Source organism: Lepisosteus platostomus, chromosome 6, assembly GCF_059453375.1.
Source record: "Lepisosteus platostomus isolate fLepPlt1 chromosome 6, fLepPlt1.hap1, whole genome shotgun sequence".
NCBI classification, from domain to species: domain Eukaryota; kingdom Metazoa; phylum Chordata; class Actinopteri; order Semionotiformes; family Lepisosteidae; genus Lepisosteus; species Lepisosteus platostomus.
The window spans coordinates 23893407-23911594 of NC_142616.1; the positions used below are offsets into that span (position 1 = coordinate 23893407).

Consider the following 18188-nt stretch of genomic DNA (forward strand, 5'->3'; position numbering starts at 1 on the left):
TTTGTTTGCACAAATCATCAATCTTTTGTTGGAAAAAGAAAACTGCCTACAGTTTGGATAGCACAGCACAGATACGGTTCCTTCCAGGTTGGTGTGGGCTCAGAAGGTCATGAGACATTGGTGATGCATGACACAGGTGTGTTACTCTGGAACATCATTCCTTCCAGAGCAGGTGTGATGGCTTTGCATTGGAATATGGAAACATTGGACATGGACATTGATCAAGGGTTCCTTAAAACACAGCACTTCATCATGTTAAACCACATTAAGGTTGTTTTTAAAGGTTATCTTTAGAAACAAGAGCACATTTCATGAGTTCATTGCTTAGTTTCATTACCCCAAGCACAGAAATTGTATAAGATTCCTATTATATTGCTCATATGGGAGCTTTTATGAAACCATGAAATCAGCATGTGCCCATTTTCCATTACTCCAGAACCTACTGCATTCCATTCCATCACCCTGCAGGCCAGCCCCTGCCCACACAGGCCAGTCTTGCAAAAACCACTGTAAGGGTAAGCACCTGTGTGTTTTACAGGAAGATTGACCATATCAGTTTGTAAAACTAAATGCTTTATGATTGGAAAAGAAAGAGGATATTTGCATTAGAATTCATCAGTTGTGTGTCCCCTTTATGGAGGATTGCATTTATAATATTTGTCACTAGGACCATGACAAAATATCTGCAACCACAATATTTTTTTTTTAATTTCTTTAAGAAATAAACACAGAAACATCTGAAATATAGAAATCTGCACTTTTATTTAAAAGTAGTACCACATTTCTGTTTTTCCAATGAGTGACATTTTGCCCAAAAAGTCTCACATATAACCTATAAAGGTTTCCTTTAATATTTCTCAACGTCTGTCCAAAAATAATTATTTAAATAAATCCCATACAGTAACTTATTTAGTTTAAATAAACTGCTATAGAAATGACTAAAATAACGATATGTACATATTTGTTTAACTCACTTTAAATAAAAGTTATCAGCTTTAATGAATCACTAGGATCCACATACATATAGTGCTTGCAAAGTGTTTTTTCTTTACAAAAATATTAAGGGTCTCGTATAAATATCTATTGTATTAAAAAATATACAAGTCAAATATAAAATGTAAAACATTTCTCCTAAAATTAATAATGAAACAGGCTATTTACAAATTAAATGCTATAGGTTCTTTCTCTTCCTTGTGTGTGAATTAGTTGTAGTTGTCAACAAATTTGCTGAACTTTGTGGGTAGATTGTCCACTGGATACACAGTTGGGCCCGTTTTCATGGTAGGGGGGCCATTCAGAAGTGTCCAGTTGCATTTTGTGGTCAGCTCTATTAAAAAGATCTTGAGGAGTATTTTTGCAAACTCCTTGCCCACACACCTCCTAGAGCCTCCGCCGAAAGGTATGTAGTTGTACCCAGGTGTGTCCTCAGGAGCTCTAGACATAAAGCGCTCAGGGTGAAACTCCTCTTTATTAGGGAACACCTCCGCGACATCATGTGTGTCACATATGCTGTAAATGACATTCCACCCCTTCGGGATCTGGTAGCCCTGAAAAATCAAAGAAAATGTCATCAGAAATCTCCAGGTGCGAATGGGTGGTGTTGGTCCAGGTCATGGTTTTGTGACATGGTTTTAGAGCAATGGGTCTCGGGCTTCCTGCTGCAGCAATTTGCTCTTTTCACACAGGAGAAAATATTTTATTTGGTGCGTAAAAGGATTCATGCACTCTGACATGCACAAGTATGAAATGGGAAGCAGTTCTTTGCATAATGAAGTCCATGACTGTAAGAGACCCATGGATCTTACTTTTCTGGCATGTCTGCAATATATCCAGGCAATTAGTCTGGGGATTACAGTATTGGTGAATGTTTAATGGGCCATAATGCTGTTATTTGCGTTGACGACAAACGTCTGTGGTGGAATTCCTCATGAGGAATTCACAAGCAGTAGTTTCCAAAGCTCAGAATACAAGCAATACCGTTTTCCTATAAAAATCATTATAAATCATGTGCAAACCACATTATTGTGATCTCAGTGCTACGCTAAGCAGGGCAGAACTACAGTATGGGCACAATCGCTGGGGTTCTTCTTCCACGTGTTTACATAATATTTACTTTTTCTAAGCGGGTTATGGTGCCATCTAAGATTGAAATAATAAAAGAATGAAGGGAACAAAGTGTAACCTAGCAAATAGCAACTAAATCGTAACGCCTTACATTTGAAGAGAACGACGCGGTTAAAAGTGACTACTTTCTTATTTAAATCTGGAAAGTACTGCTGTAAACACGATATTCCTTCACCTTCGCTAGCTATTAAAGGATTGGCTGTAAACTTGGAATATATTGATGAACAGTTATACACACTAGACTTTGCCTTACGTTCAGCTCAAATGTTTTGAGAGCCACGCGAAAACCACCAGGCACCGAGGGGTTTATCCGCAGTGTTTCTTTGATGACGCATCCGATGTATTTCAGTTGTTCCAGAGTCTCGATGTTCAGCGATTTGTCTTGAGAATTGGCTCCCAGCAATCCCTGAAAACAGGAGAAAGGAGTGTTTTACAATTTACCCGTGAATTAAAGGGAAGTCAGGTTTGACTCTAAGAGGGTAGAGAGAGATGGAAAACGCGACTGTGCTTCACCTTCGCGTAGAGCTCCTGTCTCATGCGCTGCACTACATCCTGATGCAAACCGAGGAACGTCACTAGCGATGTTGCTGTACTGGCGGTGGTCTCATGACCTCCAAATAACAATTCGGTTGCGGATTCTTTAATCTCCTGTTAGAAGAAAGCGCGTTTCACAACATTTAATTCAGCAGAACGCTAGTTGTAATTTTACTTAACTTTTTTTTTCCCATGCTGAGAACGGTAATGAAACAACGAGAAAGAAAATCTACCTGCATATTGAGCGGCTCTCCGTTTTTCCTGCAGTTTTCTATCAACAGCTGCAAGGCGTCTTTGTGGTGCCTCTCGTCGGCAGGCTTTGAGATCTTGTTCTTTATATTTTCTTCAATTTTGGAATGGATAAAATTGCGAGCCTTTAGACCCTGTTAAAGAAAGAAACATTTCAGTATTTTAGAATGGCATCTTGGACGCCGGATGCTGCCTGCGCCCTTATCGTCTGTATTTACAAAGGTACCACTCGAGATCAGCGTGGCAAGAGCATCATCTGGCATTTACCCGGTACAAGCCGCTGAAGGGCACATCGATCGGGAGGGAGAATAGATTCTTTATCATCTCCTCAAATGCTTCCACCAGCTCCTGTTCGTCGGACTTCGTTTGTTCAGGCTCAAAGCCAAGCAGGATCCTCATCGCGATGCGGAACATGAGCCGCTTCATTTCGGGGTAGACCAGCACGCAGGAGTCGCTTTGGAGCCAGGTCGTCACAGCGCACCTCACCTCTTCTTCAATTACTGGGATGTAATGCTCCAGGGCGTCCCTGGAAAAAGCTTTCATGACCGCCTACAAAATGCGAGAAGAAACCCTGAATGAATAAAAAAATCGGCTCGAGGAGCAGACTTGTTGAAATTTGTACAATGCAGGAGGGATTTCAGAATACCAGAGCGTATCCGCATTTACACTTTAACGTTTTGAGAAGGGCAAAAGGCTCCGGACATTACATTACAAAAACGCACAACGTTTTTACATTTACAATCCGCTGGGGGGGCGAGACACTCCATTTTTAACTCACCTTTTTCTTGCTCTTGTGCTGCGCGCCGTGTAGATTGGAGAGGGTGTCTGAACCAAGGATGGTTCTCACTGACGCTGGCCACTGAACGGCGACAAGTTTATGTTCACCCAGCAAAATCTGCCTCACGTTTTCAGCGCCCATTACCCGCACCGTAGGGCTGCCGAAGAGATGGGTCTTGTAGATAAATCCATACTTCTGGCGTTTCATCTGCAGGAATTTCCTTCTCTGCAAAGATAAGGAACTGGGCTTTAGCTGCAGTCAAGAGTTTGACGCAATCCGACATCGGCATTTTCCATAGCAGGAAAAGATGACAATCTCCGGGTGCACCTAAAAAAGTTAAGAGTTCAAAAATGACAGCGAAGAAAAACACAACAACGGGTCATATTGTAGCAAACAAATCGACGTCCTAAAATATATTTCATCTAGATAATGCAACTTAATTGCCGACTTGTAGCTCGTATTTAAAGAGGGTGGCGCTCGCGTACACCCTGCTATATACAGAATTAGGATGCATGCCGTGACTCGATATCAGCCCTTTGCAGTTGTGTTGCGATTCCGGACCCAGATGCTTTACCTGAAGGACCATGTGGAGAGTCTCGCCAAGGAACGGCAAACCCATGGTACCTGGAGGAAGGGGGCTCCGACAACTGGGATCCCGTCCGCTTACAATGTAAATTTCCCAGAGCTTTACGGCCGCTAAAAACAGCAACACGGGGAGCACAAGAGTGCAGAGAACCGTTGCGAATAATGTATACAAAACCATATTGACGTTGCGTCCAGGGACTACAATGTAATGGAGTCCGACAGTTCTCTTTTAGGTCAAAGATTCTCAAAGGCGTTTCTCTCGACTGGTGAGTCTCAATGCTTATACCCCCTTTTATACTCGTTTCCAGGTCTCGGCCTCCTGTTACCTTGGTCAGATAAATTAGTTCACACAAAGTTCATCTTTAATTGTAGTGCCATTCCTCTTTGCTCCGCCCATTGGAGAAACGCTGTCCTAAAATCCTTAACCATTTGTTATAAGCCCATTTTAATACCACCTCCTGGAGCAGCTAGACAATCCTTGGATTTAACTTTGAAAAGGTGTTAATTCCCCAACACAATGGGAAGCACGGAGGGCTCTTTGTGGCAAATATTCTGCAGTTTAAACTCCTTACTTTGCTTGGGCTCTTAGCTGTAATGCCTGGGGCGGGCTTAATTGAGCAAGATTGCAATTATTCTTTACTGACTCTGGTACTTCTGCATTCAGATCGAAAATTTATTTTTCTTACCCAAACTATAATTTCAAAATATACTCCCATTTCCTGTTCTAATTAAGTGTCGATTACCCGATTACCTTTATCCTTAGTAGTTTAACTCAATTTAACAATTAGCCTTTAATTGCTGTCCTTAGAGTTACAATATCACTGACTCATTACATTACAATGATTTTTCTAAATTATTTGGAGTGTGGTTAGCGTCCGTGATGAGGATAATTCGTGCGCAGAATGTATTGTCATTTCCCCGGGTGTAAAAGTAACTTCAATATCAATACAAATTGTTAGTTGCAATAGTTACTTTATAATCTCTGTGTGTATTAGAGATGTTATGATCTAACTATGGATTGTATGTATATATAAGCACCCATTTAAGAAAGGTGAAAAATATACCCATATACAAAAACATAGATGCCTCAAACATGAAATTATGAAACCAAGGAGCAAGGGAACAGATGTAAAACTCACTATCATTGTGTTTATCGTTACGTCGTGGAGACAATATGGAGAGGAGCTCTTGTCCACACTTTTTATAAACAGCGGTCGTGGCAAAGATGCAGGCTAATCTAAAATTAGTCTGGCCTGGCGTTAACCCTGTTTACAGTGTCTTCCAGGGCCTCCACGAAACTACATCAACGTCAGACTGAAGTGGATTCCTAAAAAATATGATATAGTGCTCGCCGTCGGTTCAAACTCGGGTCAGTTTGAAAACTAAGGGAGCAAAGCAAGGTTAAATCAAAAAGTAAACAGCGGCGCTGTTGCCACCCACAGCATTTATAGTTGCTTTTACAACAGCTGCAATGCCAAAATCCCGCACGACCGCCGCCTGACCGCTTGCAGAATGTTTTTTTGCGCATAACGGGAGCGCATTAATGAGGTTTCTCTTTTATTATAAAGTCAGATTGCCTCCCTGTATTGTGCCACGTGACCGTTTGCCCTGTAATTTACCTTGTTCCCTTATTCTCCTATTTGACCGAGCTACCTTAACTGTTGTATACACCCCCCACCCTTCCATTCATAATATTAAAGTATTTTCCATTTTTTTTGCATCTATGATTCGCTTTTTGTTTTTACCATCGCCAACATCGCCATTTGTGTTCGCAATAGAACAATAGGTATAGATTTGTGTTCGTATTTCTTTAAGGGAGATCGATCTGTTGCTCGGTCTTTCTTACTACGTTCTTAGGGGTGCAGTTTTGGAATGGGGAACAAATAGATTTGCTCTTCAATGAGTAAGGAATGTTTTTGACCTGGCAGCAGCAGCCAAGTGTTTAAAATGCTTAAAATGCCATCATATCCTGTTCCACCCTTCTGCACACACATACTACCTGCGCGAAGTTCAAGTATAGTTCACCCGCAGCTCGCAGGGAGTGCTCAGAATCATTAACCACATATTTGCTGTATCTGTCATTTATATGTTATTAACCAGGGTGTCTGCAACCTGCTTCCTTACTGTAAAGATGAATGCAGGTGTGTTTGGCAAGCAACACCGTACATCCTATTTTTAAAACTACTACTTACGTTGTAGCCTTACTATTTTTCCTAAGTGCCAAGTAAATAAAACCGCACGCTTAGGCTGTATTTTGCTCCTTGTTCATTACACGAGCTGTCACCAACTGTCAAAACATGTTTAAATACCCCTTTAATATTGGGACGCGATTCTAGAATATAAAGAAATTACAGGTCGAGAAATATTACTCACTCCAATAAAACAAGCTGTAGGGAATGCAATTAAACAAAAACTGGACGTAAAGAAACAAAATATATAGTCTTGTGTAAACGTACTGGAATTGATGGAAACGGGGCGTCGTTGATTCATTCCTGTTGTTTATTATAAAACTATACCTACTTATCAACGATAGGATGTCCCAAGTTTACTGGACGCGGATTAATCGTAGCAAACAGTACCTGTAGGTGCTGATCCTGCTGGATTAGTTGAGTTTGGACAGAGGGTGGCATTTTATGTCTGGAGCTACAAGGATAAATTGCCAGGAGTCAGTTAGTCACTAGAATGAATCAGCAGTGGCTGGTAAACTTCGCAAATATAACGTTCATTTGATTATGAAGTTTATTTGAACAACGCAATTAAACGATCTAAACAGATTAGTTAATGGCAATGATTCAGCCGAGGGGTGTGAATATGCCTGTAACTGCATATCGTCCACTTCTTTTCGATTTAAGTAATAAAGTTGAATCTGTGTTACAGGTCAAAAGATATTTGCTCCCGCGACCCACTTACCCTAAAGGTTAGGCGTGTAAACGCTTGTCAGTCCATAAGGTTTTAAATCCCCCGTGTGAGCTCTTCCGAGTGTGATGAGCTCTGTGTCCCCCAGCGTCGTCAGGGATTAGCGCTGGAAAACTCCGCGATGCCTCCAGGTCCTTTTCCCATTCCCGAGCGCTGACCTGCTTGTGACCTACAACACGGACCGTGACATCTCTGTGAACTCTGGCGCAAACCTCGCCAAGTTCACTGTCCATCAAATAACGAGATACGGGAGCCTGAGCACCAATAATTACGGCAGGAAAGCTTTATTATCTCCACAGCGATCCATTCTGCTACTGTCAATCACAACAATCAAATAAAGGGGATAATTAAAACCACTTACAGTAATCTTGTAATTGGGTCAAGAGATAAACAGCCTTTTCACTTGTCTGTAAAGAAACTTTTAATTGACCCCATGTGCTATGGTAACGGCCTCTTTCACAATGCCGATCACACTTTAAACTGGCAAACCCAAACTGACGTTACATTTTATTTTTCTAAATATAAACCGATTAATTTTTCTAAAATCCCAGAGAAACTTTCCGATACCTCAGCAAAACCATTCAGATCCCCCAGAGAGATGAGTCTCTCTTATTTTTCCATAACCATTTGGGTACATAACATCGATTTTATTTTACTGCCAGCTCATCTGCTGTTTGTGCAGTCATCTGACTCGTTTTAGGCGCCTTTGGTGTTGTGCTGCTCAAAGTTAGTCTTTGAAATTTGTACCCACCGCCTACTGGTTTACCCAATGTTAACAATGCGCATTCACCTTAAAGACAAGGTCAGGAGGGCATCATTTTGTGGTTCAAAAAAGGGTCACCCTGCCAAGAGAACTCAGCTATCTGTTAAGGTGTAACCTTTTGAAGGGTTTAATTTAAATTATTGTTAAAAAACGTCATATATGGCATTTTTTCACTCACGTATTTGTAAATGTTTACGTTTATTCATAAGAATTTAAATGATCTCGCGTTCACATAGCTCCATTTCTCAGCATTTTTTAAAACATTTTTTTAAATCCAGTGATAAGAATGTCTTTCTCTTCATAAATAAAGATGCTTTGTAAGTGTATGTTCCCCAGCAGCAACGATAAAAAGGAAAACAAAAAAAATTAATTAGCACCAAATAACAGTAATAATTAATTGCATCAATACTGTTGGAATAACATTTGGTGTTTATAGAAAATGACAAAATTAAATGGACATTTAATGTGCTTTTCTAACACAAAAATGTTGTTGTCTTCTGTTTCTATTGTTGATTTTAACATGGTTATACTGATCCATTTGAATGTCAGATTGTGTTGTTGTCAAAACAAGGTTTGAGGGTATTAGGAATATAGTTGAAATGCATTTTACATCTTTAATGGTTATCATCAAATCATTTTATTTAAAACATACACAATCACATATGTCAGCTTTGGTTAAAAAAAATGAAACTTTATTTGAACATATGGGAGTTCATATGATCAGATCACAACTAAATAAGTAAATCAGTGCTCTAGGCAGTGTAAATGAATTGTAGGAAAGAACGTGAATTGTAATTAGATTATTCATACCCCAGAAATAATTTTATTAAGTAACAGATACAGATAATTACAGTGGCATAATTAGTGGTATTTATTAACACTGTTTTTCATATTACAACTACAAGATTTCAACCAAATAAATGTACTTCTATTACTATTACTACAAAGAAGAATAGGTGAATTGAGCAATTTCACAATTTTCAATATTTTCTGTCTTTTTTTTACTGCCCCACTGAGAACAACTGCACAGGTATACTAACTAGTAAGTGTGTACTAATGTCATATGTAGATATAAACACCCAATATATATTTAAAAAAAAACAGTTCATGTTTTTATTTAAAACACAGATACATCACAAAAATACCACCGATAAGATCATATTTTTCACATATAAAGAACACTGGACAAACACATAGAAACACTGAATGACTTCTAATGTGAACATCAATAGGATAAGATTAACAAGCACGCTGACATCATCCCAAGGACTATATATTAGGTTGCATTGACAAGCCAACATCACAATGTGCTCCATAAGGAGAAAGTGTAAAAAGTGCTATAACGCTTGCGTTTCTCCTTCCTTTCACCCTATCCTGCCCGAGTGTACACATCAATTTCATCAGGTAGGTCTATCAACATTATAGTGCTGCCTAACAATTCATAGCTACGCCCCTCACTGATTTAATGAGAAAACAGACCTACTGTAAAAGATTGGAGAATATCACACAGCAACTGTGTGCAGGTGTTTGTTAGTTCACGGTTTTTAATGTATTTTATTGGTACAGTAAAGGGCTACTTACATAAAGAGAAAAATATACTACTTTCCCCACATTAAATTCATATTTAGTTGACACATGTTCTATAAATAAAGCTTATATGGCATTATACTACTTCATTTTAACACATAAACAACAAAGTTATAGTATGCTATATTTATAATCTTTATCATATATACACACATAAATTATTAAAGTCAGTAGGTTATGTCAATTCCTACAAGTTCTATGGTTAAGAAAGTAAAGAGTGATAATCGTGATAAAGTTAGATGCTTTTATTGGATACCTGAATGCTAATGCCCTTGCTTGATAAAAGCATACTAAATTAAACTCTGGATCTAAGGCAATATCACAGGAAAATGATAAACAACTGTGAAGAAACAAATGCCACGATGAGTCATTTTTCAGAGGTTTAGAAGAGATTGAGGTGGGTAGGACCAGGGATCTCTTGCCCTGCAGCCTTGCCTGCGATGACTAAGGCACCACTCGGAAGCTTTGGGGATGGTTAGTGATCACACATGTTGAGGAACAGGCTGCTTAGCAAAATGTTTTTGGGATCCTTTAACAACTACTGGACCCTCTTGTTACCAGCTATCAGCTACTTAAATGAACATTCTAGGCTACATTACTTGTGTTTGTGTCTCCTTACTGGAAGACAGTTCCAGTGATCTACTTCACTGTCTAATGTTAAAGGTTTTCTGCATGTTTAAAAACATGACAAAAGGGCTTATTACAATCAATTGTTTCCTTATACTGAGACGAGGAGTTACGTCTTCTTTTTGACGTGGTGTGTCTCAATGTAAGTGACCTTGTGTAGAAACACAACATAAAATAAGTTAAAAATAGAAGTAACCCATGTAAGACTAGAGGGATACTTAATATCTAACAGGCTATGTACAGTTACAGTTAGAAAAACGGGACTATGATTTTGGAGACTCTTGCTTTGTGTCAGAATTTAAGAAATGGAAATAAACATGGAGTCCATTGACAGGGTGCACGATTGGTACTGTTTGCATCTTTGGGAAGGCAGGTGTGGCCAGTTCCCACTCGGCAGTATTCAACAGCTCAATAGCCAGAGTCTTTAATATGACTTGTGCCAGCTCCCTTCCGATGCAGCTCCTGATCCCTCCACCAAACGGAATGTAATTGAAGCGTCCGGCCTTGCCCTCATCCCTCTCAGATCCGAAGCGATCCGGGTCAAAGATCTCGGGGTTCTGGTACACCGCGGCTGTTTCGTGAGTATCTCGGATGCTGTACATAACACTCCATCCTTTTGGAATCTGATATCCCTTAAAACAAGACAAAAACATACGTAAGTGTTAAGTCTCCCTCTACCTAAACCAAGGCCATTGGGCAGCATTTTTTGCAATTGGACCACCTACAGCTTGCGATTAAACAAAGGTGAGAACTGAATCAATGTAATCATGAGGTAAAATGAATGAATAATGCAAATACTATGGCCTGGTTTAAAGAACAAGAGGGTCAGATGGGTTTAAAGGCAGTCATTGCGTAACGCAGGGGTACCCAGTCCTGGTCCTGGAGGGCCAGTGTGTCTTCAGGTGTTCAAGGTGTTAAAGCAGCTGGGAGAAGCTGTTATATTTGGTTCAGGTAAGCCAGTAACCATTACGAGCTGAACTGGAATAAATACCTGCAGACACACTGGACCTGCCATAGAGGATTGGACCCCCCCGGACATAAAGCTTTCTGCAGGGTTGATCTTTTGGCTGAATCTACTGGATTTACAATTCATTTCCTTTACTTAGTCAATAGGGGGCGACCTCAGACATCTTGTTAAATATGGTACCCCCATCACCACCATCCAACCCACCCCCAGTTCCCAGCTCCACTTTTCTTCAAAACCCACAGCTACAACATGATCTCAATGTTTCAGTTTATAGCTGCATAACAAACGTGACAATGAAGGTAACAGGGGGCATTAGAAACACACTGCAGCAGTAGCCTACCTCTGCACTACACTGAACTGTCAGGGCTCCAAAGAGCATTTGCTTTTTACACTTTGAATGATACGTCTGTCTTCGTGAAAGGATACACATACACATACACATAGGTAAAAAACATGGTTCATTAGTAAATATGGACTTGATTTTGAAAGTATTAGTACTTTTACCTGTGTATCCAATGATCCAACATATAATTAGAAAAAAATAGGTGGATGGTTTTCTATTCATGCACAGTCTGCTACAGTATGTGTAAGTGGCCAGGGTGTCTCACCTAGTTTCTTCGGTTTTCTTTGCATTTGTTTCTGCACATATTCCCACCTGACCTGTGCTTGACCTGTGGTTTATCTAATGTTGCACTAACAAAAAGAGCTGTGTGCGTGTGGCCCCATCTCCTGAATAAGGCACACAGGATGCACGCCACCGCTCTTCAATAATAAGTTCTGGAAAGTCGCCCTGGTTGCTAGTGCAGGACGCTGGAGCAGAGAGTTAAACACTCACTCCGTTTTTCAATTCCGTATGATTTCATTGTCACTAATTCTACTGGTTGTCGAAGATTAAATAGTCAACCAGTCTAAACTGAGACGAGGGAACACCACAGGACCATACAGATGACCATAAAGTTTACAGCGAATTATGGGGGGTTATGTGTCCTATCATAGCATTTCGTTTTCACTGTGTGACCTCATTTAGCATGCAGGAGCAGTTTTCGGCTGAGATTCTACAGGCCCACACCCTTCTCCTGTCACATGAAAAGTGTTACGTGCACATTGCTGATGTGTGTTGCTCGAAAGGACGCAGCAGGGTCTGTTTCTCGAAACTTACGTCTAGTTCAAAGGTTTGCAGAGCTGTCCTGTAACCTCCAGAGACAGGAGGGAGAAATCTGAGGACTTCCTTCACCACGCAGTCCAGGTAGTGAAGTCGGCCCAGTCTCTCCAGGTTCAAATGATGCAGGTGGCAGAAAGAAAATGGCTCTTCTCCTGCACCGCCCGCCAGAAAATCACAGCGACAGACAGGGTCACCCGGAGGCTTCTGCTCAATTGTTGCTGCCCTGGAACGGCAGTCTCTGTCCTGCTCGTTTCCTTCTGACACACCTTCAGACAAAATCGCCTGCACCGACTTCCCCGACTGGCTGGTCGAGAGTTGCATCTGGTTGGAGTTCCAGTTGAGTCCCTGTGTCTCCAGCTCCACTCTGATTCTGTCGGCGACTGCGGGATGTCTCATTAGCTGGAGGATGAGAGAGGTGCTGGAGCTGGCAGTGGTGGAGTGGGCAGCGAATATGAGCTCCACCGCAGATTCCTGGAATTCAAAGGTGTGACAGGTTCAGTGGTTTTTCTCTAACGTCCATAAAAGTGCAAGCCCAAAGATGTTCTAATGATACCATGTCTCAGACTAAACCACCTTCTGTGAAAATTGGTCTAATTATACATAATAATAGAAGTTAAATATAAATAAGGGCGACTTCCAAATGCAATCATTAACTTGAGTGCATTACTGGGTAACTGCCGTCTTGTTGCAGACGGACTTGGAGAACGACCGCGTTCCGGCGGCAGAGACGCAATTACCTTCAGCTCCTGTATGCTCAACTCGTGCCCGTTCTCTTTGGCACTGCTCAGCATGTAATCAAAGATATCGCTGTAACCCTCGGACTGAGGCCTCTGTAGTTTCTCTTTAATAATCTTCTCCATGCACTCGTGGAGTGTGTCTCGGGCTTTCATACCCTGAGGTTTAGAGAAAAAATAATAGTTATTTACATTACATTCTGTTTCTTCATGCTCGTGCCTTCTATGCGTTCGATTCAACTATTAAAATATTAAGTTAACAAAATTCGTAAGCATTTCCGGCGTGTTACTGGGAAATGTTCGGGGAACAATTCAGGAACATTATTTTACGGGAATTTGTTACATAACAGTAAGCACGCTGCGTGTTATAGGTCTTTAGAAATATAAAGCCGTATACTGTTTTCGATTGACCTGAAATTGTATTCACCTTATATTTTTGTTCATAGTAAAAGGCTATACCAAAAATGTCAAATAAAATATTAATAATTAAAAATAAGTTAAATCAAATATGAATCATTTGGGGATTTTGCGAAAAAACAAACTGATGATAGTTATAATTATCTTATTTTTGTTTCACTCTTTTTTTGGAAGGAACACTGGCAGTTTCAAAAATATACAGCCGAGGCGAAACGTGTTAGTTTGTGTCAAGTATGGATAGACGTATTTGCTAGTTATTTTAATGTATTTCCTAAGAAAGAAAGAAACAGATCTAGGAATAAAAAATGTATTTTCAAGTGGCTGTCCTGTGGGGATTTAAAGACTACTTTATTTTCACATAGTCCCACGAAAGAATAAAGAAACTTACACTGAAATACCTACGTGAAAAACCTAGTGAGTTATTTAGTTTAATAGCACAGAGGGACTGAATGCACTATATTCCAGGAAAAAATAAACAGGCAAGGAAACATCCTCTATAGTTCCAGAAAACATGTTTCCCGTAAAGTGCTCAACATAGACACATCTCAATTTCCTGTTAAACGTTTCAATGTTATTGTTTTGCATTATCCAGGTTATATTTTCCCAGGAAACAAACACCAAAATATGTCCATACAATCTCCGTGTTTTAACCAATATCCATCTCTTCCAGAACATCACTTAGCCGTTAATACAAAGACCTTTGTCTTTCGGGCACGAGGTCTAAAGCCCCTCCAGTGGACTTAATCGTTTTGTTGAGGATGAAGACGTACGGGCGGACGGAAAGATCACCACTTTTTTGGTACATAAAAGGGAACAAGTTGTTTAAATCGTATTCTGACCAAAAAAGACATTCTTAAGGCAAAGGTCCTCAACACCAATTAAGATCGGGCCTTTGTCTATAGTACACACCCGGACAAGTTAATAATGATAACAATTTTTATTCAGAAAGTGAAATCAAGATTTGCACTCACTTTACGGAGACCGCTGAACGGCACATCAAACGGGAGTGAGAAGAGGTTGTCCATAAGTTGTTCGAAGATTTTAGAGAGGTAGTTCAGGTGACTTTCTTCTATGTTAAGCCCTAAAAGGACTCGGATAGCGATGCGAAAGGTGAGAGCTTTAGCAGCAGCATAGACATTGACAGAGCCACGCTCTGAGCACCACTTCGCAATCTCACACCTGACAACGTCTTGCAAACGCGGAGTGTAGGTCTCCAGAGCTGCTCGGCTGAACACTTTAGCCAAAATCTTGGGTTGAAGAAGAGAGAAACACAAGAAAAATTGGCATTTGGTGTTTTAGTTAGCAAATATATGTCAACGTTCTGATTGTCCATAAATCTTAAAACAGAACATGCATTTTCTTTCGTTGCATCATACTCTTCGTATTGGAGAGCAACAGTATTTGAGGTTTGCTCAGAATCAATTTGCGTGGACTTGCTTTTCCACTGAACAATCTCTTTCCTTTACTCGGGTCAAAATTAAAAGCATGAACTCGTCGAGTTAAAAATGTTAACTTCTTTCTAGATATATTCTACAGGCTATACAAAAAGTGTTTGATCACATGAAAGCTATACATACTGTAGCAAATACACTAGAAGAGGCGTGCTTTTTTACTTAAAATGTAAGTGCTACACGTGCACGGGAAATAAAATATGTGTTCCCTTACTTTTCTCTTCCGTTTATGGAGGTCCCCAATGGAGTTAACCAGAGTGTTGGCTCCCAGGATAATCCGGGTGCTTTGTGGCCATTGTGTGCTCACTAAATTGTGTTCTCCCAGCAAGATTTTACGGACGTTTTCGGCTCCTGTCACGCGGATAACAGGTTTCCCTAAAAGGTGGGTTTTAAAGACATTTCCGTACTTCTCTCTCCTCGAGATGTGAAAACTGGAGCCCTGTCATAAAAATACAGCGAGGTAAAAGAGGTGTTAAATTCAAGCGCACCCAGCTAATGACGTTCGGCTACTACCCTCTACATCGTGGAAAAGTGATTCTGCCTAGTCTGCTACCAGAATTGTTTCCTAAAAGGGAATATGCACGTCTGTGGTAATAAATCACTAATTACATCTCGCTCAAGTCCACACTTGCCACGACGAAATTCCTTTACAATATATCAACCAAAGAGTGTCAAAGAAATATAATTGTTATCCTTACATCTGGGTCGTAAAAACGTTCTTGGGTTTTTCACAGTGGAGTCTAAATCGCTTTTAAGCGCTCGCATACGGGGACATACTAGAAACTGATTGTCACCTGAGTCTTAAAAGAACAGCGCAACAATAAAAACACCACCCCTTCTAGGCCCGTCCTCAAAAATGAGGGGGAAAAAAACGCATTGAACTGTAAACTCTTTATTCATGTCTAAATGCATCGCTATTATGGGCCGTTCCTGAAGAGTAAACAATTGCGCACACGCGTCACGGTACCTGAAATAGCCAGTGGAAGGTTTCTCCAAAGAGCGGCCAGCCCATTGAACCTTTCGGGAGGGGGAGTTCGCATTTTCTGTCCCTTGTGATGGTCCATCGAAGGGTCCACAGCTGCCGGGATACAGCGAGCAACAGCAGCACAGACAGCACGGAGGTGATGACAGCTGCCAGCACCGTGAAGTGATTGTTTTCTAGCAAAAACATCTCCAAAATCCGATTGTGCTTCCCAAACTCTGACGAACACATTTCTACAACTCGGGGAATATCGGAGCCTGAGACAATATTGATGTGGAAAAAAAAAACTTAGAACCACGCTGATGCTGTTATGGGCAATCTCTCTGACACTTTTCCGGGCCTTAAGAGTCTGAAAATGAAACAACATTATTAGATCGTTCCAAACAAAAAAAAAAAAATCAATTTTTATTTTAAAGAAAAAATAACACCAATGCACAGATTTGGCAGGCACAACTACTGTACACCCGTAACGTGCTTTCATTTCGAAACCGTGAATTTATCACATATGCTAGGTGTGTCACGGCCTAAAAAATGAACAAAACCTATCGTGCAAGTTGTTTTGCGTCGGGACATTCATTAATTCTTCCAGCAGAAAGTCCTCTTAAGAAGGTCGAGATACTGACACTGCAGAGATCTCGGCCACAATGCATGTGCACGCACGCCTGTTAATGCGCTTTAGTGCAACTCAAGAGGCTCAGTATTCCAAGACACATAATAATTTTAATTAGCTGGCATTAATAAATCGCAGAGCTGCTCTTTTAGCTGACATGTTATCTTACATTTTACATAACAATTGATCAAAACACCGGATAAGAAACAGTACAACGAAAACCCGGGTGCCGACTGGCAATGTCGCTCATTGACTCGTGATTAAAACTCCTCCGATCACTTTAAACGTCGTTTTTTTTTACCTTTACACGTTAAGATTGAAACAAACAATTAAAAACAGAATCAGAAATGCCGAAGACAGCTACGAGACTTACTCCGTTTTAAGTGCAGACCATGTCGATGACAGTGAAATCTCTTCAGTGAATGTCTCTTGCCAAATAATCTTTAATGTTTCTGTTCGCACAGAGCTTTATAGATATTGGCACACTATATGATCCACCTTCGCAGATGACGTGGATTTTGCATATTTAAAGAGGCTGATATGTCGAGATGACTGGAGCCAAGTTGGTGATCATGTAGCTACACTCGCAGTTTGAGGGAGCGGGAGAGACTTTCTGAAACAGTTCAGTAGCGCTTGAGGATCGGGTGGCGGTTCATTGAGGAAACAGGTAACCAATCGCAGGAAATCCACGGTTTAAATGCACTGCCATTCACAGAGCTTAATCCGACCTCAGTCATTCATCTCCAGCCCAGCCTGATTCACTGCCCAAATATTTATCCAAAGTCAAGAGTGAAAGTCTTGAGTTCCAGAAAAAATAGCTTTCTTTATATTTCTCGCAATAAGCACGCAAGGAACATGGACATTATTGTATATTCTTTGAATATACTTTGAATGGACTGTATAGCACGCTTAAATAACGTCATTTTAAAACATGCAACGGGGAAACTCAGCAGGTTTTCACACGACACAGTAAATGACATTTTGAAGTGCATATCCATGATCGCGGTTTCTATATTGGAGTAAAGACTAGATACTATCTGAACCCGTTTGTATACACTATATAGATATTTTAAAATACTTCGAAGGTAAAAATAATATGAATATTTGGATATTGTAATTTAAAACATCCTTCACAAAAACATAGCGCACTCCATTTTCGAAATGAATGTAGTTAAGAATCGATTCTTCTATCAAATCAAAACAACCAATCTTTTACATTTTATCATTAATAATAATATAATAAGACAGACGTTCAAACTACAACATTATCATTAACAAAATAACTCTTTCGCACTTTTCACAGTGTGATGAATAACTCTTGAATGGGGAGTTTTAGAAAGGCTTCAGTTCCACATCTCCCTGGCGCGTCCAGGTGTAATGTATCTTTTTCCGTTTCGGGACAGGGGACACCTGCTACAGTTTGTTTTGATGCCCGACTGTGGACGTCTCCCGTCAATGGAACCATCGGACAACCTCAGGAGGATACTGCCACTTAAGAGTTGGCTCCGCTTTCCTTCGGCATTTTGGAAGTTAGGCAATTAAAAGCTAGGTTAATTAGTTAAATATCAAGTTGGAAAGCGCCCCGGGTCCTCCGTCTTGATGCTACAATTTGTAAACGGCTTTTCTGTGTGTGAAGATAAACATTAAATTAATAGGCTCCAATGTGCTTTAATCCAGGACATATCCATAGAAAAACTCACGT

At 40.3% G+C, this 18188-nt stretch overlaps 2 protein-coding genes and 1 long non-coding RNA gene across 3 annotated transcripts; 1 reads left to right on the forward strand and 2 right to left on the reverse strand.

Moving 5' to 3' along the window:
- Positions 1-740: 740 nt before the first annotated feature.
- On the reverse strand, positions 741-4566 carry cyp26a1 (cytochrome P450, family 26, subfamily A, polypeptide 1). The gene is made up of 7 exons (XM_088634946.1): positions 4260-4566; positions 3686-3910; positions 3175-3456; positions 2892-3041; positions 2638-2772; positions 2378-2530; positions 741-1547 (listed from the first exon to the last, which is right to left on the reverse strand). Exons 1-7 carry the CDS (start codon positions 4446-4448, stop codon positions 1203-1205), a joined length of 1479 nt encoding a protein of 492 aa, XP_088491072.1. The 5' UTR covers positions 4449-4566; the 3' UTR covers positions 741-1202.
- Positions 4402-5985, forward strand: LOC148661348 (uncharacterized). Its single transcript, XR_015939507.1, has 2 exons — positions 4402-4536; positions 5546-5985. It is a non-coding gene; the product is annotated as an uncharacterized LOC148661348 (long non-coding RNA).
- Positions 5986-8749: 2764 nt separating this feature from the next.
- Positions 8750-17070, reverse strand: cyp26c1 (cytochrome P450, family 26, subfamily C, polypeptide 1). Its single transcript, XM_088634947.1, has 7 exons — positions 16860-17070; positions 15862-16225; positions 15109-15333; positions 14415-14690; positions 13030-13185; positions 12290-12763; positions 8750-10795 (listed from the first exon to the last, which is right to left on the reverse strand). Exons 2-7 carry the CDS (start codon positions 16105-16107, stop codon positions 10427-10429), a joined length of 1746 nt encoding a protein of 581 aa, XP_088491073.1. The 5' UTR covers positions 16108-16225; positions 16860-17070; the 3' UTR covers positions 8750-10426.
- Positions 17071-18188: the final 1118 nt, after the last annotated feature.

Excerpts from the sequence above, each read along its gene's own strand:
- cyp26a1 (XM_088634946.1), bottom strand. The coding sequence starts at position 4,448 with ATGGTTTTGTATACATTATTCGCAACGGTTCTCTGCACTCTTGTGCTC. Across the intron at positions 3,042-3,174 it reads CCTTCAGCGGCTTGTACCGG|GGTCTAAAGGCTCGCAATTT; the intron begins GTAAATGCCAGA and ends TTTCTTTAACAG. Across the intron at positions 1,548-2,377 it reads TCAAAACATTTGAGCTGAAC|GGCTACCAGATCCCGAAGGG; the intron begins GTAAGGCAAAGT and ends TTGATTTTTCAG.
- cyp26c1 (XM_088634947.1), bottom strand. The coding sequence starts at position 16,107 with ATGTGTTCGTCAGAGTTTGGGAAGCACAATCGGATTTTGGAGATGTTT. Across the intron at positions 13,186-14,414 it reads CGTTCAGCGGTCTCCGTAAA|GGTATGAAAGCCCGAGACAC; the intron begins GTGAGTGCAAAT and ends TCTAAACCTCAG. Across the intron at positions 12,764-13,029 it reads TGAGCATACAGGAGCTGAAG|GAATCTGCGGTGGAGCTCAT; the intron begins GTAATTGCGTCT and ends TTTGAATTCCAG.